Source organism: Megalobrama amblycephala, linkage group LG3, assembly GCF_018812025.1.
Source record: "Megalobrama amblycephala isolate DHTTF-2021 linkage group LG3, ASM1881202v1, whole genome shotgun sequence".
Taxonomy (NCBI): Eukaryota; Metazoa; Chordata; class Actinopteri; order Cypriniformes; family Xenocyprididae; genus Megalobrama; species Megalobrama amblycephala.
Genome location: NC_063046.1, coordinates 34,845,860 through 34,868,226, shown reverse-complemented (window position 1 = coordinate 34,868,226; position 22,367 = coordinate 34,845,860). Strand labels below are relative to the sequence as shown.

General features: G+C 38.1%; 1 protein-coding gene across 2 annotated transcripts in view; it reads left to right on the top strand.

Annotated features, from left to right (window-relative positions):
- The window catches only part of rbpjb (recombination signal binding protein for immunoglobulin kappa J region b), a 69,002-nt gene that overhangs the window by 37,272 nt on the left and 9,363 nt on the right, over positions 1 to 22,367 (top strand). For both annotated transcript variants that reach the window (XM_048185256.1, XM_048185255.1), the window contains exons 3-8: positions 13,289 to 13,384; positions 17,616 to 17,781; positions 17,919 to 18,093; positions 19,667 to 19,804; positions 21,419 to 21,531; positions 21,788 to 21,928. In XM_048185256.1, coding sequence (XP_048041213.1) covers positions 13,296 to 13,384; positions 17,616 to 17,781; positions 17,919 to 18,093; positions 19,667 to 19,804; positions 21,419 to 21,531; positions 21,788 to 21,928 — 822 coding nt within the window. In that variant the 5' untranslated portion in view covers positions 13,289 to 13,295. The remainder of the gene's footprint in view (positions 1 to 13,288; positions 13,385 to 17,615; positions 17,782 to 17,918; positions 18,094 to 19,666; positions 19,805 to 21,418; positions 21,532 to 21,787; positions 21,929 to 22,367) is intronic.

The window sequence follows — 22,367 nt, the reverse complement described above, 5'->3', positions numbered from 1 at the left end:
TATAATATCCAAGCAGTGTCAGATTTTGTGCTTTCTTGAGAGGCATATTCTCCAGCCATTGTCACTGTTTCACTGTTGTAAATCTGACGAACAAAACATTTAGCAATGCCAAGACGATCCAACAATGTGTGTTCTGTTCTTCCGCATGTGTGCACATGTACACAGACACACATCTGTCTCTACCATTAACCACACAGCAAGCCATATTATTTCATAATTGTATGAAATAATCCTGAAAAAGCACAAACACGGCAGAGATGCCAAATTCAGCGGCTGGAATTAGCTGAGGCAACGTGTCGGCTCACAGACAGCAGACAAACGGCTAGTGACAGCAGCGGCAATCCACCTGTCACTCAAGTGACCACGCCCTTAATTATGCAGAACTTTAAGGCTTAATATAATTTAAACGGATGAGTTATAAAAAAATTCTCCCCCCTCACAGTTGTCATGAAGGGCAAAATTAGTTGTATAGACCAAAACCACAATTTGTACCAGGCTGTAAACATGTTTTATTTCTGCTGTAAAGTTGGGCATTTTAACATGGGGCTCAATGAGATTCTGCTCTCTTTTGGAGCCTGTCCCTAGCGGCCAATCAATGATTTGCAGTTTAAGTCACTTCCGTATTGGCTTCAAGAGAAACTGGCAGAGCTTACAATGAACTCTGATGGACATGGTCAGCAACAATACTCAGGTAGGCTGTGGTGCATAAACAATGCTCAGTTGGTACTAAGGGGCCCAAAGTGTGCCAAGAAAATATCCCCCACACCAGCAGCCTGAACTGCTGATACAAGGCAGGATAGATCCATGCTATCATGTTGTTTACACCAAATTCTGACCCTACCATCAGACTAGGCAACGTTTTTCAATCTTCTTTGTCCAATTTTGGTGAGCCTGTGTAAACTGTAGCCTCATTTTCCTGATCTTAGTTGACAGGAGTGGCACCTGGTGTGGTCTTCTGCTGCTGTAGCCCATCTGTTTCAAGGTTTGACGTGTTGTGGATTCAGAGATGCTCTTCTGCAGACCTTGGTTGTAACGAGTGGTTATTTGAGTTACTGTTGCTGTTTTATCAGCTCAAATTAGTCTGTCCATTCTCCTCTGACCTCTGGCATCAACAAGGCATTTTTCCTCACAGAACTGCCACTCACTATTTTTCTCTTTTTTTGGATCATTCTCTGTAAAGCCTAGATATGGTTGTCCATGAAAATCTTAGTAGATCAGCAGTTTCTGAAATACTCAGACCAGCCTGTCTGGCACCAACAACCATGCCACGTTCAGAATCACTTGAATCACCTTTCTTCCCCATTCTGATGCTCAGTTTGTTGTCACAGTATTTTATATTTAATTTCTACAAACCACAGCCTTTTTTCCTGTAAATTTATTTTCTACAGTGTAGAAGTGATTAAATTTTCCTTTTCTGGAAAATATTATATTATATTGTACAAGTAATTTTTGACAAAAATGTATTCATAGTTGTTGCAACAGTGTTTTAGACAAAAAATTGAAAGTTATTGTGAACGCTTATGTTTAAGTTTATAAAAGGTATGTCATGTAAGTAAATCCTTGGCAAAGACATTTAAAACTGTGAAACTGTTGAGATTTACAATGTAGGCTTTTGAATAGTTCCTGCTGAATGAACTCTGTATGTGAAAACAAAAATATGAAACCATATATAAAGCAAATTTGATCCGTTTTCCTTTAACAAATGTGAATGTGATTTCAAATATCTATTATTCCCCCTGAAATTAATTGGTCTATGTTGGGTAGTACAGACAATTTAAACCTGTTCACCAGGCATTCTTTTTGTCTGAGATTTAATAAAATGTAATCTTTGGCCATTTTACATTTTTATTTAATGGCCGGTTTGAAAATAAAAGCTCTTTTGGCTCAGGACAGCCACTGAGGTTTGGTTTTAGTGTCTCTCGACACTGCTGTGGAGTTTTTCCATAGTTACGGTCCCTATTTGTCGCCATCGTTTCGCTATACTTTCTCTAAGCCTCTTTCTCTTGTTACCCTCTTGTCTCCTCTTGTTCTTTTCCTCCATCCATGCTTTTTTTGAAGAGTCAAAATTAGAGGCCAAGAATTCATATGGAACGAAATATGGAACGAAATGTTTTCAGACGATCTGTTCTGTGAAGCAACTCCAGTCAGCGGTTTTTGTTTTGAGTGGGACATGGAAAATGATAGAGAGGAGAGAGTTCAGCACTGCCCGCCCAACCCGTGCCACACGCCCTGCGGTTGACTTACAGCACGACTGCATTCTGGCAGAGATGTTGCCACCGCTTCACGGCCCCTGTCTGTGCTGGGCCCTATCCCGTGAATCTGAGGATCATTAGATAAAGCCTTTTTCGTTTCTCCTTACGATTCACTAAGGTGTTGTTCCGTCATAGGTTAGGAGCAGATCAGGTCAGATTCATTTGGGTCAAACTTATTTAGATGATGCTTTCTGTGGACATCAGTTATTTTAATGAAATGCAATATGGTGTGATCGCTACGGGATAAAGTGGTGTGTGTGTGTCGGGAAGCCCATTGCTAAAGATAATGTGACATGCCCGGAGGAAGATGAACCTCTTTAAACCTCTACAGTCTCAATTAACTGGCAGAATATTATACAAACTATCTCCTTCTTGTCTTGTGCACATTCAAACATGCAGCTTTGGCACAAGTAACTGTTTTTAGCGGTATTACTAATTCTGTAAAATGTGGACATGAACTAACTTGAGCATTTTGTCATTCATACTTCTCTCCTTTCTCTCCTTCAAAAAAGTATGTCTATCTGTCTATTTAGATATATTACTATTCTTGTGTTTTTTGTTGTTGTTGTTGTTTTAAAATGACGAAAACTATTAACCATGATTTGCTACTAGTAGAGACTGCAAATTTTATTAGAAACACATTTCATGTGTCCCTGAGTAAAAAATAAGTCACCAATAGTTTTCATCTGAAGAGAAGAGCAAACTGTGTCAGTCCAACATTTGTCTGTTTGCTTTTACACTGTTTTCACATGGTTCATAATAATGTTTCTTTCTATTAGAATTATTTCTGAAGGATCATGTGACACTGAAGACTGAAGTATTAACTGCTGAAAATTCAGCTTTGCCATCAGAGGAATAAATTATGTTTTTAAAAAATATTTAAATGGAAAATAGCTATTTTAAATTATAATAATATTTAACAATATTACTGTTTTAACTGTATTTTGATCAAATAAACACAGCCTTTATGAGCATAAGAGACTTTTAAAAACATAACAAATCTTAACTTTTGAAGGGTTTTGTAGATGGCCACAAAGTAAACAGATATGGATCATAAAACCACAAAAATCTTTGTATCATGACCTGTTGGAGCTTTAAGAAAGAATACCTCAGTAGTAGAAGATGCAGATGGCATTGGAAAGTTTGGTTTATTTCCACCAAACACTTTTAAATGAATCTATATGTAGACTTTTTACACTTCTGTGCAAAAGTAATAGGCACTTAAGTATTTTCACCCCCAAAAAATGGTTTTAAGCTGGTTTATATCTTTTCCTGTAGTGTGCAGTAGGAAATATCAGTTTACATTTCCAAACATTCATTTTGCCAATTGTAATAATCCCAGTGAGATTTTTGTATGCACAAGGAGTCTGACAACAGCCGGTGCTCCACACAGAGATCTGATCTCACCATCATCGAATCTGTCTGTGATTACATGAAGAAACAGATGAAACTGAGACAGTCTAAATCCAGAAGAACTGTGGCCATGTCTCCAAGATGCTTGAAGTAACCGACCTGCAAAGCTACAGTACTGTGAGATGTTTTAGGCAATTGTGTAAAATTCTGTAAAGTGAGGATGCTTTCAAAAATACTGTCATAATTAGATTTTACACTTGCGCATCGTTTTTCAGGTAGTAGGTCAGTTTCTCAAGCGTCTCAGTACCAATACCTCAGTAGTAAAAGATGCAGATAGCATTGGAAAGTTTGGTTTATTTATATATACCGATCAGGCATAACATAATGATCACCTTCCTAATATAGTGTTGGTCCCCCTTTTGCTGCCAGAACAGCCCTGACCAGTCGAGGCATGGACTCCACTAGACCCCTGAAGGTGTGCTGTGATATCTGGCACCAAGAAGTTAGCAGCAGATTCTTTATGTCCTGTAAGTTGCGAGGTAGGGCCTCAATGGATCAGACTCGTTTGTTCAGCACATCCCACAGATGCTCGATTGAGATCTGGGGAATTTGGAGGCCAAGTCAACACCTCAAACTCATTGTTGTGCTCCTCAAACCATTCCTGAACCATTTTGCTGTGTGGCAGGGCGCATTATCCTGCTGAAAGAGGCCACAGCCACCAGGGAATACTGTTTCCATGAAAGGGTGTACATGGTCTGCAACAATGCTTAGGTAGGTGGTACGTGTCAAAGTAACATCCACATGGATTGCAGATCCCAAGGTTTCCCAGCAGAACATTGCCCAAAGCATCACACTGCCTCCGCCGGCTTGCCTTCTTCCCATAGTGCATCCTGGTGCCATGTGTTCCCCAGGTAAGTGACGCACACGCACCCGGCCATCCACATGATGTAAAAGAAACTGTGATTCATCAGACCAGGCCACCTTCTTCAATTGCTCCATGGTCCAGTTCTGATGCTCATGTGTCCACTGTTGGCACTTTCGGCGATGGACAGGGGTCAGCATGGGCACCCTGACTGGTCTGCGGCTATGATGAGCCCAATACGCAACAAACTGTGATGCACAGTGTATTCTGACATCTTTCTATCAGAACCAGCATTAACTTCTTGAGCAATTACAGCTGTTGGATCGGACCACACGGGCCAGCCTTCACTCCCCACATGCATCATTGAGCCTTGGCCACCCATGACCCTGTCGCCGGTTCACCACTGTACTTTCCTTGGACCACTTTTGATAGATAGACCACTGCAGACCGGGAACACTCCACAAGAGCTGCAGTTTTGGAGATGCTCTGACCTAGTCATCTAGCCATCACAATTTGGCCCTTGTCAAACTCGCTCAAATCCTTACGCTTCCCCATTTTTCCTGCTTCTAACACATCAACTTTGAGGACAAAATGTTCACTTGCTGCCTAATATATCCCACACACTAACAGGTGCCGTGATGAAGAGATAATCAGTGTTATTCACTTCACCTGTCAGTGGTCATAATGTTATGCCTGATCTGTGTATATAAGTTTATATTAGTCGCCATATCGGCGCATTACCATGTTCTTCCTTGTGTTCATTTAGTGAAAACCAGTTTGGAACTGGAAATATTACTATAGTATTTCATTATTATTTAAACTAAATATGTACTGTGTATTGCTTTAAAATTGTTGATTTAAAATGCTCTTTTAAGCTATTTCAGAGCAATTTCACGAATATCAAAAATATATATTATATAGTCTTAATATATTATAGTCTTGATAGCTTAGCCCTATTAGGCTGGCACATCTTACAAAAAAATAATTTACTAATTAGTTTTTTCTTTTAAATGGTGAGTAACGTGAGCTTTAAAGCCATTCATTTAGATACAGTTGAATGATTTAATTCCATATCTATGACACAAATGGAGAAAGATCACTGAAAATATGGTTCTTGACTTATGTAGCCCACTTCTCATTGTGGTTTTCCCATTGTATATCATCGGTCTGTCTGACAGTTTCATCTTTTCGTGTATCTTATGTGGCGTTTTGTCTTTCTTGTCCTGTGGTTTTAAAGCATATTAAAATGTGTATGTAGATTATTGCGTGTGTTGTGGGGTTTCTGTTGCGTGTTCAGTGTTTGTGTGCGTGTCAGAAGCTCTTCCTGTTGAAGTGTCCATATTTGTCACACTGTTGCTAAAAACTGATGACTCACAAAGGCTTATCCACTTCTTCCCTCAGTGTTTGTCTGGCTTTGTGCGTATGTGTATCTGTGTAATGCCGTGTTTGCTTGTTGTTACATTTTTCTGTCCTTCTGTCTCTAAATGTTAGATTTCATACTTTTCAAGTAAGGTTTTCATTTCTTACAGTAGGGTGCATATATAAATCTGAATTTGTCTTTCAGTTCTGTTTGAATTGAAATTTCTCTATCGATTTCTACTGTTTTATTTTAAGTATCTGTGTGTGTGTATTTTCCGCGAGGGAGATGGCAGCAGAGCTGAAGGTCTGTGGTTTTTCTCTTAAGCATGACGTCACATGGCCCAGTGGCTTGACTTTGCATGCAAGACCTGTGCTTGTGCGTGTATAGGAAAACTCTGATTGATCTTTAGGACCGCTTGCATGGAATTGAATGTTATTGATGACCTTATTTTACCAGCACTACAAGGTGCAATAAACCATGGCACGAATAACCATAAGATGTTGGCCAATGAAATAAACCTCAACTTCTCTCATATGTTTTCCACTTTAGTACTCGAGTGGTGTACATTTTGGATCCTAAGTGATCTATGATCTTTACATTTTTGAACCGTACACACAACTGCATATTTTCAAAACCGTCTAGTCAGTAGGTTGTCAGAACAACTAGTCATTTTAGAAAGCTTTGTATATTTGGGCTTGTTCAGTATCCACCAGACACTGATCAGACATATTTCTTCGAGATATGTTTTTGAAAGAATTTTGCTCACCATGGCTGCATGTATTTTATCAAAAAAATACAGTAAAAACAGTAATATTTATGAATGGTAATGGTGAATTTGTCATAAAATTAGTACTGTGGCGGCTGAGGTGGTGTTTGTAAAAAGAGGATGAATTTGAAGAGTTTTACCATCTTTAGAAGTTACTGTTACAATATTGGCATATTAAAGCCCTCTCCAAGTTAGCCTCTTCTAAAGCATTGTCACCTAAAAAAAAATTAAAGACAAAAAATTTATACAATCTTACCGGTCAACTTCACTAGTCAGCAGTTTGCCGACTAACTGACCATGTTGACCCAACTTTCAAGAAACAAATGACAACCTATTTTAGCTGAGAGCTATACTGTTAGATCTTTGATTACAATGCTAACTAAAGATGTGTTATGGTTTTCCCAGTATCCCTGTGAATGGCGAGGGCCGTCAATAAACTCTCTTCTGAGATGCTTTGTAAACACTGCTGGTGTTTTTGTGAATTGTCAGGTTGCTGTATATCAAAGCTGAACCCTGTTGATGAAAAAACATTTGAGCATTGGAAGGAAATGTCGAAAGTCTCTAAATGTCCTTGCTTTCCTGCCTGTAATCACGAATCAGATGTGCGGCTGATTTCATGTGCTCTGCACATGATTGTCTTTGTACTGTTGAGGGAATTTGCTTGAATTTGGGGAAATGGGTACATTTTATCCAGGGATAGGGGAGGACTTGCTTAGTAAAGATTTCGATCTTGCATTTCCGAAGTACACAATCCAAATCCATGTCAGAGATGGTCGCTGAGTCTTCCTTTTCTGAACACACACACAGCAGGTTATTAGAAGTATCAAAGATATCAGATGACATAGGCCTGAGGAAGATGACATCACCAGATATGCAGGAATTCACTGTATATGTGTGTGTGTGTGTGTGTGTGTCCTGTGAGGCTGGGAGGTTCAGCACAGTTCAGTATTCACTTGGTTCACGACGTTCACTGACATTCAAGATTTAGATAAACCTGTATGCAACCTGGCAGATGGGATCCTTCAGTGTTCTTTTATGACGGTAAAATTTAGCACACAAATTTGACAGTGTAATCTTAGACATAAGTCTAAAACTATGATGTGTCTTAAACAGACATCATATCATAAAACAGCAAGCAATAAACTGTCTCTTTCATGCTTTTTGTCATGACTGTGACCAGAAACAGGCTCTTGTCTGATTTGTTTTCTGTTTTTGTGGGTAGAGTGAAATATTATTGGTTCAGAATTATTGCTTTTATAAAATGCTGACAACAGCAATAGACAGAAATCAATAGTAATATAAATAAATAAATAATTGCATTTTTTTATTATTAAGTCCCTTTTGTGGTCATTCATATCGAAACAATCTGCATTGTATGAAGTGCTATAAATAAATGTGATTTGACCAACAAAGACAAAAAAAGAAGCTTTAACTAAGGCCGTGTGTCCACCAGAGCGTTTTTAGCCAGCTCTGCTTAAAACGCCTATCTGTAAGCGCTTGAGAGCGCTTCAGCTGCGCAACGTTTTTTTCCGTTGAGACGCTTTGTTGCTATGATACGGAATATCATGGCACTGTTACTTATAACTGATTTTGCAGGTAATTTGTTTCAGACTTAAAATGTTCACACATTGTGAAATTACTTTGCTATGTATTTTCGGAGAGCAGTAATATTAAATTCTCATCCATTTTGTTCCGTTCTCTGTTTGTTGATGTTGTTGTACAGCAAGAATGTTGTGACGGTTGGCCGGTGTAGTATTTGTCCCGCCCCTCCTCCACTCTGATTGGACGGCTGGCTAAAAAGTGACAGTGATGAGCGCAGCGTTTTCCTCAAAGTTGAACATTCTTCAACTCGAGGCGACCAGTAAAAAACGCAGAGCTCTCAGCGCTTGAGCGTGAAAAAGACGCTCAGCGGCTCGTTACGCTCCTGGCGTTTAAAAAACGCGGCGCTCCCATTGAAAACAATTGAAAAAGTACGCTAGCAGCTGGAAAAAACGCTTAGGTGGACACACGGCCTTAACATTGATATGGCATATGCAAGTGGAAAGATTAGATTTTTTTGCGCCTTGTGTGTTTTTGCCTTTATTTAGGTAGTATAGTAGGGGGGCAGGGTTGAACTCGGATTGCCCAAACGCAACTGGCGCTACATGTCTAAGCACTGCCCACGAGGCTATCTGCTCCAATGTGTCTTACATTTTTAAAAGCAAAAAATGTGAGACGCAGAGCTGAGTGGAATGAAAAAAAAGAACACAAGTGCTGCATCTGAAATCGAATACTTCTCTACTATTAAGTATGTGAAAAATAGTATGCAAAAAGAGTAGTATGTCTGAATACTTAGTATTCAAAAACCAGGCGAAAAGCAGCCGGATGACGTACTGCTTCCGCCGATAATCTGGAGAGCGCATTCTACCCCATGAGACCGTGATAAAGGGTTTATGCTGCCTTCACTTGCTATTGGAATTATCGTAAATATAAGTTTCCTACTCAGAAATTGGACATTAACGCCATCTCAAGTCATATTTACTACTGGGAAATTTTGATATTTAAGTTTCCAAGTTGGGCTAAACTTTAAACTTTAAACATGCAGAGGGGCGAAAGATTGTTGCTATGACTGGTATTCTTTTTTTCATTTTTTTCCACAACAGCTACAATCATCTTGTCGATAAAGTAGTGCATATTTACTTATATGAATAACCATTTGAACAATATCGTATGTTTCATACACACCGAAAATAGCATGTATTTGACCGAAAACCTAATTGCGGTGAATGTTTATATGTCTGTCAACAAATGGGATGCTACATTTTATTTAGAATTAAATATCTTCATTACATTTTGGCTTCAATATTTCCCCAAGAAATAAGCAAATAAAGAAATAAGAATAAACCTGGTCTCCTCCACGATTTCTATTCTTTTTGACAACAAAGCACAAAGCAAGAGTTCGTAATCACGACTTCAGAAGTGGGAATTTCAGATAGCACATGAAGGCAGCATTATGAATGGCAGTGAAGCCGTGCAACTGACCGGTAGTAGGTCTAATGACAGTAACAACATGCTGGATGTAGTACATCCAAATTTCATTCATACTACCCGTTTTCATGCTATATAGAACGTACTTTTTAACGGCCATGAAGTAATTTCAAATTCAAATGTAGTACCTACGCAGTATGCGATTTCCGAAGGTCTATATCACGTTTTTCAAAATATTAAAAATATTTTAATCCTTTTGTCTCTCTTTTGTCCACTTTCAACCACTTCTGTCCATCTTATGCATCTTAATACCAGATGTAAACATGGCCTTTGTGTACTTTCAGTACAGATACCACAATGCTGTTAGTTGCTGCACTGACTTCTATCGACAGGGTTTTTTGGATGGAGTTTTATGTAAGTTATGCTGATACTTTCAGAGTTTCAGAGTGCCCTCTACACAATATTCCCTTACCGTCCAAAAAATAAAAAATAAATAGAAGAAACTTGGGCATGATTTTTTTTTTTACATCAAATCTTTCCACCTTCAGTATGCTGTATATTTGTGTGCTGTTTTTTTTTTTCTTTTTTTTTTTTTTTTCTTTCCTTTCAAAACTCTGTGTTGGTTTTTCTATACTCAGACCTTTTCTGCTTCTTCGGGTGTACAGGTACTGATTCTCTCCCTGTCTCTGCTGGTAAAACCTCCGTTCATCTTCGGAACACAGTTTAAAATATTTTAGATTTAGTCCAAGAGCTTTCTGCTCCTCCATTGAAAATGTATATTAGACTTACAACCAGGGTTAGTTGCTATTCATTTTAGAGATAAGTTATGAGTAGGGTTAGGGTTAGGGTTAGGTTTAGGGGGTAGGTATATGGTTAGGGCTATGTTTTGGACAAGATTGTTGTTCCAGAATCAACAAAATATGTTGATCCAGGAACATGCCTTACTTGGCAAAATCCCAGTGACCCTAGGGTGTTATGGGCAGTTGCTTCAGACAATGCTGAATAAAGTCGTAGTATTTGTTATTTTTGGACCAAAATGTATTTTTGATGCTTCAAAAAATTTGAACTAACCCACTGATGTCACATGGACTACTTTGATGATGTTTTTATTACCTTTCTGGACATGGACAGTCTACCGTACAAACACTTTCAATGGAGGGACAGAAAGCTCTCGGACTAAATCTAAAATATCTTAAACTGTGTTCCGAAGATGAACGGGTCTTACGAAGGTCTTACGGGTTTGGAACGATATGAGGGTGAGTCATTAATGACATAATTTTCATTTTTGGGTGAACTAACCCTTTAATGAAACTTTTTAAAATTAGCACCAAACTTTAATGCACCTTTAATATAAAGCAGATAATTTAATTATTGCTGACACAACTGATTGTGTGGCATCACATAGCGTTTTGCCCTCAGTGTGGGAAAAACAGAATTGCTGCTGGAAACTTGATTAGGCCAGAGTGTGAAGTTACTTTTACTTTAAACGTTAGTTCTCCTGTTAGTCTCGGTGCTCAATTTTAGCGAGCCTGTCTCTCGTCTTGTAGGAGAAGGATTATTGTCAGAGCACAACCCTTTCACCTCTCTTCCCTCTCATACTTCCCCTCCCACCCTCATGTCACAGGGCCCCCTTGCTTTCCATAACAAAAGCCTGTCTAACTTGAGCGTGTGTGAGACGTTTGTGTGGCAAAGGGAAGCTGCCTGTGTGTGTGTGTGTGTGTGTGTAAGCTGCCCCCCACAATAACCCCATCTCTGTGTCCCTCTGAGCATTTTGACGTGTCAGGTGTCACTGACATCTGTGCAAATGAGCCGTTTTTTTTGTGCGAGTGTGTACGTGAGCGGTTTTTGTCCAACACTTACGGTCTGTTACAGATCAGTGTTTTTCATCTTCCTGCAGAATATTTCTGTTTAGGATTCTGTTCAAAGAACGTATGTATTGCATTAAACAACAACCTTGTTTTTTTTATGTTTCCTTTGAATGCATCACACTTGCAGAGTGTCCACATTTAGCAAGCTAATTTAAGTTTGCACATGCTGGGATGTTTTTCGTTAGTTAACTGAGGTAATTGGAACACTGACACGAAATCGGAATTCTTCGATTATGAGCTAAGAGATTTTGTGCCGTTTGACTTGTGCACACACACATTGCTGTCCTTTTGCCCTTTTTCTTACCCCCCTCTTCCCCTTCTTTTTATTTTAAAGACCCCCAGCTGGAAAGCTGAGGTTTTTGGCCGCAGTGTTTGTATGCTTTCTGCAAGCAACACATAGTTGCACTCACCAGAGAATTGGCTAATCAAACTTGGACCTGTGTTTCTAGTCAAGCTCTGGAGATTTGGGTTTTGAAGCACATACAGGCCTTCAGAAAGCCTTCTCTTTAAAGAAACACACACATGCTTTCACCAGAACCATCTACAACAGCAGTTCTAAACAGGTCTGAAACACAAGGAAACGTTTGAAAAACTCTTAACTGTGGCATTGGACTTAAAGCAGGCAAGTGAAAAGTTGCCCTTTTTATGAAAAAATGTAATCTTGCCTCTTTCAGTAATGGATTTTTTTTTTTTTTTTTTAATCTATGATAATCTTATATCAAAGTCCCCTTACGCCAAGTCAGGTTACTTGGCAGCCATAATCGGGCAGCTTGTCATGCAAGTACAGTTCCCGTCTACTTGAATGGGGAAAGACCAAAATCTACAGAACTGTTTGTCGAAATAACATTTCATTAACATACTTCAGATCAAGATTAAAATCTGATGTCAATGTTATGATGTTATGAATGTTATGAAAACATTTATGCTGTTCCAGCTAATGTGCAAGAGTGTTCTAGTGTAAGCAAAAAAAATGATTCATCCTTTTAATTGTGAGGTAGGACTTTCATTCCTACAGCCACCGTATTGACGTTTCCTCCGTTCATATATTTCCGTGTGGACCATATCTGATTATACCACTTTTTTTGCATAAAGGTGATAAAGAGGATCTTTTCATCGACTGAGAAACCAAAGACTGTTACTGAGTTTTTGAAATGAGCGCATGCGTAAGAATTTCGAGGGAACGCCTCCCAAAACTCGTGCACGAGTATTGGAACACGAGTGTTTACCACCGGCATTCGCTGTATCATGTTAGTGGATTCATTATGTCGGACTCACCGCAGGTAACTCATAATCTGCAGTTGTTACTCCTGTCTCCTGACAAAAACATTGCATGTGGCGCCTGTGGAGTGTGGAAAGTTACTGGAGCGCGCAGCCGCGCTCGTCTCTCACAAAGAACGTCACGGCAGTGATTGACAAGCCAGAGGGCCAATCGTTTACGCGATGATCGCATAAACGATTGGCTGATGTTTTTAAGGCCCTACCTCGTGCACAGATGATGTATATTAATATTATTCCTTTCAGTGCACCTAATAAATAGTCTTTTATCAGTTAGTAAAGACAGTTTCAAGTAATATTGCAAAAATGTATAAAACAAAACATCCTCTTTAGCACCTTTAAGCACTCCACCAACTAGTTGACTAGTTAAACTATTCAAACCATGCAGATTTATTTTTTTTGAAGTTGTAACATTTGTGAAGAATAAGAAAATTATAGATTTTACGCATGTTATTAAATTTGAACGCACATTTGTAAGTTTACCTTTAATACATTTTTGGCTACAGAATTACTCAAAATTCCCATTACTCACTAATTATCTAAAATTAACTGTCTTATGTGCTTATTTTCCTTCTGTGATTACAGAGAAGCCATGCGGAATTACCTGAAGGAACGAGGAGACCAAACTGTGCTTATCCTACACGCTAAAGTTGCACAGAAATCATACGGCAATGAAAAAAGGTAAACGACCACTGCGATTTTTGGTGAATTCATGAGATGAATTTTAAAATGCTTTTTGGCCTTTTAGCAGGCATAAATATGGAACATTTGCAAAATTGTTTAATTATTTAATCTTTGATAGTTATGTATGTGTCTCACTTTTTTTCAGCATCTTACGCCATGAGCTTTGCAATTTTAAGACGCATTAAAATAGTTCCACTTTTAACCCCTGTTCCATTCCTAAGCTCTCCATCTGTGTTTTTGAGCACAAAAAAATGTGTTCCATGTGAAACCCCTTATGCTGTCCATCTCTTCCCTAAGGTAGGAAAATTAGGTTTTTAGGGAAGAATGAATGTCAGATGAAGAGGTGAAAGGACAAGAGAAGGAAAGAACATTTAAGAAGAAAAAAGGAGTGAGAGAGAACCTGATAAGAAAAGAAACCAAATAATGACAGGAAAGAGAAAAGAAATGATTAAGGAGGTGAGGTGATATGAGACAGGGAAGTGAAGGAGAGAAGGTCAGCGGAAAGAGAGACAAGATGATAACTGTAGAGAAACACAGTGTCTGGGGAACTGATGTCGCGGTTACAGCTCGCTCGGCCTCATTTGGCAGAGAGACAGCACTGTTATTCGTGAACAACACAGCCAAAACCTGGACACTTGTCAAGAACAACAGAATGCCAGATGAGAACAAAAGTATGCGCTTCATGAAATCATATACATGTGTTCTGTAATCAGAGATGTTTTATGACTAGGAAGTGTATCATTTAGCTTCAATTGAAAATGAATGTGAAGCACTTGACTTGTTGCACCAGTTCTGCTTCTTTGCGTGTCCTTTTGTGACCACGTTGACTTAAAACAGCTAATGGTGACTATTACTGTTGCTCATATGTAGGATAAGGGATTTGAAGCCCCCCAAACTAAGTATTAAAATTTTTGCTACTGAATGATTGCTCAAATCATGTGACTTGTTGACTAGGCAACTATATAGCAATACCCTTGCACATGCCTTAGTAGTAACACACTAAACAACCACTTAGCAACCGCATAGCAATGCCCTGGAAACCACCCCCAGTACCCTAGTAATTGCATAGCAATGTTCAAACAACCACCCATGAATCCCTAGCAACCACCTGAAACACCCTGGCAACTGCATAACAATGCTCTAACCATCACCCACGGCACACTATCAACTTTTTTTTTTTTTTCATTTTACAATGCCCTGACAACCACCTGGGACACCCTAGCAACCACATTGTAATGCCCTTGTAAATACACTGGGCTGCATTTGCTAAAATCATTGTAAGCCTAAATACATCTTAGAACCATTGGTATCAATGGTCTCTACGATCAACTTGGCTCCCAAAGCCTTCAAGAAACACAGCCATGGATAGTGACACCCTAGCTAACACTTAGGACACCCTAGCAACCACATAGCAACTCCTTGACAACTGCAAACCAATGCCCTAACAACTGCCCATAGCACCCTAGGGTCACTGGGATTTTGCCAAGTAAGGCATGTTCCTGGATCAACATGGGGGTGTTGATCCTGGAACAACAATCTTGTCCAAAACATAGCCCTAACCATATCCCTACCCCCTAAACCTAACCCTAACCCTACCCATAACTTATCTCTAAAATGAATAGCACTGATGTGGAAGCAACTAACCCTGGTTGTAAGTCTAAACTTGACATAAACTATAAACTTGTCCCTCAAATCTGAATTGATTGGAATTTTGTTCCAGGATCAACATGTTGTACTTGGTAAAATCATGTTCACCAACACCCTAGCATTTTGAGATTTGTGCATCTGTTTCCATCAGTAAATGTCAAACTCTAGTTGTCTTTGTAGCTGTTTGTAGTAAAGTCGTGGTTTTTCATGCTGGTAATCATTAATGTGACATCATAAATGTTATATAGATTAAACCAACACATTTTTGTTGCTGCTTTGATAATGACAGATTGATACAGATCAAACTCACAAGCCTAGTGGTCCTGACTACGACATGAGTCTTTCACTATTAGGATGTGAAAGTAGACTTCAGACATGTCTTTTCCTTTTTCATTTCAAAGACACCGATACAGAAAATGCTAAACAGTACCAAAATGAGCCTGTCATGTATGGGTGAAACATGATTGGGGTTGGGTCTGTCCCCTAACTCATATCTACAGCATCTTTCAGTCTGACGATGTGGAAGCGCTGTTATTCCCCTTGTATTGCACCAGTTTTCAGATAATAGCAGCAGCTCTGTGTCATGAGCATTCCCCCGCCTCACGTCTAGACACGCATCCAAGATGTGCGGTGAGCAGATAACGTCACCCACAGAGATCACGGCTTTAATGTCAAGTACAGCTTCGGCATTCAAGGTCATGTTGATTGATATCTGTTTGCTCTAACATCCCTTTGATGATCTAGTCCACAATATACATGAGATGAGCAAAGATGACTTAGACCCCAGACTCTGGTCAGCCTCAGGATGTGGTGTAGTACAGTCTGAAATGTACCTTCTGTGCAGGTTTGCTTAGGTTTAGGTTTTCAGTGTTTTTGATTGACCATATGATGGTGGTTTCTTGAGTTTGTCGTGCAAGTGAAAGCTGTACCAACACTACACATGTTGTGCTGCCACCTAGTGCTGATCTAAAGTAATTCTGATAGGTCATGTACTGTACTTTTGATGTGTAATGTATAGCTATTCATTCATTCAACAGTTGTTTATAATTGTATATTTTCTCATTAATGTACCTCTTGCAGAATCTGTTGAATTTTTTACATTTATATAAATATAATTATAAATATAATTAATATTTAATTGTATTTTTATTTTTTGTGTATTCATTAATTCGGTCATTTTTTCATCACCGGAAGCTGCTTTATTTATTTATGTTTTAAATGTTCACTTATTAATTCATTTTAATTCATTCATTTTAATATACCATCTATCTATCATCCCATAATGTATAAAGTGTACCATCCATCCTTCCCATAAGATATGAAGTATACCATCCATCCATCCCATAATTTATGAAGTATACCATCTATCTATCATCCCATAATATACAGTATAAAGTATACCATCCATCCATCCATTCCCTAATTTATGAAGTATATATCTATCATCCTATAATATATGAACTACACCATGCATCCATCCATCCAACACAGTGTTTGTTCACATCCATCCATCCATCATCCATCCATCCATCCCATAATATATGAAGTATACCTTCCATCCATCCAATGCAGTGTTTGTTCACATCCATCCATCCATCCATCCATCCATCCCATAATATATGTATACCATCCATCCAATGCAGTATTTGTTCACATCCATCCATCCATCATCCATCCATCCATCCCATAATATATGAAGTATACCTTCCATCCATCCAATGCAGTGTTTGTTCACATCCATCCATCCATCCATCCATCCATCCATCCCATAATATATGAAGTATACCTTCCATCCATCCAACGCAGTGTTTGTTCAAATCCATCCATCCATCCATCCATCCATCCCATAATATATGTATACCATCCATCCATCCGTCCAATGCAGTGTTTGTTCACATCCATCCATCCATCTATCCATCCATCCATCCATCCCATAATATATGAAGTATACCATCCATCCATCCATCCCATAATATATGTATACCATCCATCCATCCATCCATCCATCCAATGCAGTATTTGTTCACATCCATCCATCCATCCATCCATCCATCCATCCATCCCATAATATATGAAGTATACCTTCCATCCATCCAATGCAGGGTTTGTTCACATCCATCCATCCATCCATCCATCCATCCATCCATCCATCCATCCATCCATCCATCCATCCATCCATCCATCCATCCATCCATCCATCCATCCATCCATCCATCCATCCATCCATCCATCCATCCATCCATCCATCCATCCATCCATCCATCCATCCATCCATCCATCCATCCAAAATATTATCTAAATTAACTAAATTGGGTACTTTAAATTTAAGCCAGCAACCATCTGTCAACACCCTAGTAACCCTGTAGAAATGCATTGGCAACCACCACCTTAACATTATGCCAGTGTGTTTTTCATTGTCAAGCACCACTCACATTTTGTTCTGAAAATGCAAAAATCTAGTTTTGATCATAAACGAGCTTGCCCAATATGCCATGCTTTGATATTTGTAATGAACAGTTTATGTTCTCCACAAACACTTTTCTATCTTACAGTAACATTCTTAATTTTTGTGTTTGTCTAGGTTTTTCTGTCCTCCCCCATGCGTGTATCTGATGGGCTGTGGATGGAAGAAGAAGAGAGAACAGATGGAGCGAGACGGCTGCTCAGAGCAGGAATCTCAGCCATGCGCCTTCATCGGCATCGGCAACAGCGATCAGGAGATGCAGCAGCTAAACTTGGAGGGGAAGGTAATGCACTCATGCACAGATGTGCTGCCAAAATGAAACAGCAAGAGCTACTCAGCCGAGCACACAGAGCCAAAGCAGCACAATTAGCATACCATTATTTTTCTCATGAATACGCAAATCTTGCTTCTTCCCTGTAGAACTATTGCACAGCCAAAACATTATATATATCAGACTCGGACAAACGCAAGCACTTCATGCTGTCGGTGAAGATGTTCTACGGCAACAGCGCAGACATCGGCGTCTTCCTCAGCAAGAGGATCAAGGTCATCTCCAAACCTTCAAAAAAAAAACAGTCCCTCAAAAATGCAGACCGTGAGTGTATTCACCACCCATATTACACTCACTTACAATGCCTTTGAGACCATTTAGCAATAAAGCATAACTGGAATTAATAATAACATCCTGTTTTATAGTAACTTTAAATGAAAATGACATATTAGAGGGAACGGTAACAATTTAGAATACTGTTCTATCATTAATGAATAACTACACAAGAAGAAATGAGTAAATGAGTAGCAAATTATTAACACTTTAGTAACTACTATTAACTAACAAGAAACTCTGATTAACTAATTAGTAAGTAATACTGCTTAGTCAAATGTGGTAGTTCATTAACTATTAGTTATAGTGCTCAAGGAGCTAAAGTATTACCAAATCCTTCAGAAGGAATTATTCATTATTTGGATCAGTATTCTAAAATGAAAAGAATGATAACTCCCTAATATTGACTGAAGTCACTGTAAGCTTTGGAGGGTTTTGGATAGTAATGACTAAAGTGTTATTACATCCTTCTAAAGGAATTCCTAATTATTTGGATCAGTATTCTAAAGTAAAAAAGCATGATAACTCCCTAGTATTGACTGAAGTCATTATAAGCTTTTTAGGTTTTTATACATTTTGTAAGGTTTTGGATAGTAATTCCTTCAGAAGGATGTAATAACACTTGAGTCATTACTGTTCAATACTTTACAAAAACCTCAAAAGCTTACAGTGACTTAAGTCATTATTACGGAGTTATAATGCTTTTCACTTTAGAATACTGATCCAAATAATTAGTAATTCCTTTCTTTGGAATTCAGTTCTTAGTCATCCTCTGGGAGGTATGAAAAAAATAGTAGTTATTAATTTAGTTGATGAGTTACCACATTCGACTGAACACTATTACTTACTAATTAGTTAAAGGTGCTATAGAGGATGTTTTGTTTTGTTTTATACATTTTTGCAATATTACTTGAAACTGTCTTTACTAACTGATAAAAGACTATTTATTAGGTGCACTGAAAGGAATAATATCAATATACATCATCTGTGCACGAGGTAGGGCCTTAAAAACATCAGCCAATCGTTTGTGTGATCATCGCATAAACGATTGGCCCTCTGGCTTGTCAATCACTGCCATGACGTTCCTTGTGAGAGACGTGCGCGCTCCAGTAACTTTCCACACTCTACAGGCGCTGCATGCAATGTTTTTGTCAGGAGTAACAACTGCAGATTATGAATTACCTGCGGTGAGTCCGACATAATGAATCCACTAACACGACACAGCGAATGCCGGTGGTAAACACTCGTGTTCCAATACTCGTGCACGAGTTTTGGGAGGCGTTCCCTCGAAATGAGCATGCGCTCATTTCAAAAACTCAGTAACAGTCTTTGGTTTCACAGTCATCGAAAACATCCTCTATAGCACCTTTAATCAGAGTTTCTTGTTAGTTAATAGTAGTTACTAGAGTGTTAATAATGCGTTACTCATTTGTTCCTGTGTAGTTATTCGTTATTGACGGAACAGTATTCTAAAGTGTTACCGAGGGAGCTTTTGATTCAGACAGCATGTTCTGAAGTATCTGTGGTGTGTTCTGACAGAGTTGTGTCTCTCTCCTGTGTGCAGTCTGTATAGCATCAGGAACGAAAGTGGCGTTATTTAACCGACTTCGCTCTCAAACAGTCAGTACACGTTACCTGCATGTAGAGGGAGGAAACTTTCACGCCAGCTCACAGCAGTGGGGAGCCTTCTACATCCACCTCTGTAAGTCTAACACACATTCATGCACACTTCTGTAGAGTAATGTTGATTTTCAAATCGTTTAAGGAATAGTTCACACAAAAATGAAAATTTTGTCATCATTTACTCACTCTCAAGTTGTTCCAAACCTGTATGTGTTTTTTTCCTCTGAGGAACACAAAAGAAGATATTTTGAAGAATGTTGGGGAAAAAAGTAGGAAAAAAATGAATGTAGGAAAAAAAAATACTATGGAAGTCAATGGCTACCAGTCTGGTTACCAACATTCTTCAAAATATCTTCTTTTGTGTTCAACAGAAGAAAGAAACATGTACAGGTTTGGAACAACTTGAGAGTGAGTAAATTATGTCAGAATTTTCATTTTAGGGTGAACTATCCCTTTAATAAAAAAAAAAAAAAAAAAAACCCTACTGACTCCAAACTTTTGAGTATTACTGTAGTTCAAAGTACAAAGCGTTTGCCAGATTTTAAACTATTACACTCACTGTTAATCTTATTTTGGCCTTACTATAAAGCTGACCAACATCTAAAGCACAGTTCACTTGGTCTTTGTGAAATTTTATATAACCCTGAGAGCAAAACTGACTATACGGGTGTGGTCTTGTTTACTTGCTATTGCTGTATGTGACTTAAACAAACCTGTTTGCTAACTGCCACAATAGGAAAAAGCGCAGAAGAAGAACAGACGATCTATGCATAAATATGTTTGTGTGTAATCTGATCAACCAGTGTTTCAACTGCGGAATGACATTAATAAAACAGCTTGAGAATTATATCTCACATAGCATTACATTTACCTCAGGCAAGTCATTTAGTGTCCACAGCATGTTAGTTCACTAGAGAAATGAACTCAAGAGGGGAGCATTTCACTAAATATATGCACTATATTAGCTTACATATTCATATTTACTTTACCTGTTAGTAATGTCTTAATTATTTAATATATGTTTAAATAAATTTGTTAAATCAAGTAAATAATATATGTTTAATTAATTAAAGTTAATGCTAATCCTGCCTCATGTGCAATTTACTTGTTTTTTTTTTTTTATTTTAGTGTTGATTATTATATCTAAAAATAAATAGCAACTGAATTTAATAGTTTGGGCTCTGTTGTTAATTAAAACCTATAATGTTATAGTAACGTGTGAGAAAGGGCTCCCTGTATATAGTTTACAGCGTTAGCTGAGATTTTTTTTATTCTTAAGAAAATGTTAATTGTAATTGTATTTATTTAAAAAGAGAGACACAATTTATTCAATAAACCACTGTTTAAAAACAAAAAAGAAAATAATTTTTTTTTAGTTTTCTCCCCCCTGCTGTGCCAAATCCATACCAAACCATGACTTTAATACTGAGGTACATACCAAACCATCATGTTTGTGTACGTTTACACCCCTACTATTAAGTTATTAATGTCAATCAAACAAGAATGACAAGAAAGAAAGATAAAACCAATCAGTGTTCTTGATTCGTTTCTTTTTTCTTTATTACTTGCAGTAACTATTTGTTAGTAATAGAAAAACATACATGCCATTAATACTGAAATGTTGGTGTGTTGACAACTATAATGGAAGGTCTGATCACAGTCTGATGATTAGTCTTTTTTAATTATATTTTAGTGGATGATGAAGAGTCGGAAGGAGAGGAGTTCACTGTGCGAGACGGCTACATTCACTATGGCCAAACTGTCAAGCTTGTGTGCTCTGTGACTGGCATGGCTCTTCCTAGACTGGTAAGACTCTCACTGTGTGTGTCTCTTCATCTGATGATTTTTTCCACATGTTATCCTTTCTCTCTATTATCCTCTGTTTTGTTTCTATCAGGTGACAGTATATATAATTAACAGACAGTTTATATAAAAAGCCTGTAGGGGTCATAATCAGTCACTGCTACAAAAAAAAAGCTCTTTGGATACATTAAGACAATACAATGTTGAAAGTTTAAAAAAGTTTATATGTCCTAAAGATTATATGATACTTCCCACACAGATCATCCGTAAAGTGGACAAGCAGACCGCTTTGCTGGATGCAGATGACCCTGTCTCCCAGCTGCATAAGTGTGCCTTTTACCTGAAGGATACGGAGAGGATGTACTTGTGCCTTTCTCAAGAGAGGATCATCCAATTTCAAGTGAGTACCACAACGGATCTTTTTACTACCGTTGGCTCAGTAATGTTCATAAAGAAGATGTTAGATGCAGTCTGATTAATAAATAAATAAATAAATATATATATACACACACACATATATATATCATATATATATATGATTTTGTCGGAAATGTGCATCCTTCTAAAATCATGAAGTTGTTTTTCCGATGTTTTTCTTAAAAGTTTATTGAAGGTCAAATGTGTGTGTGTGTGTGTGTGTGTGTGTGTGTGTGTGTGTATATATATATATATATATATATATATATATATAATAAATATACACAGTATCTCACAAAAAAGTGAGTACACCCCTCACATTTCAGCAACCATTTTAGTATATCTTCTCAAGGGACCATACTATAGAAATGAAACTAGAATATATTTTAGTGTAGTCAAAGTGCTGCTTGTATAGTAGTACA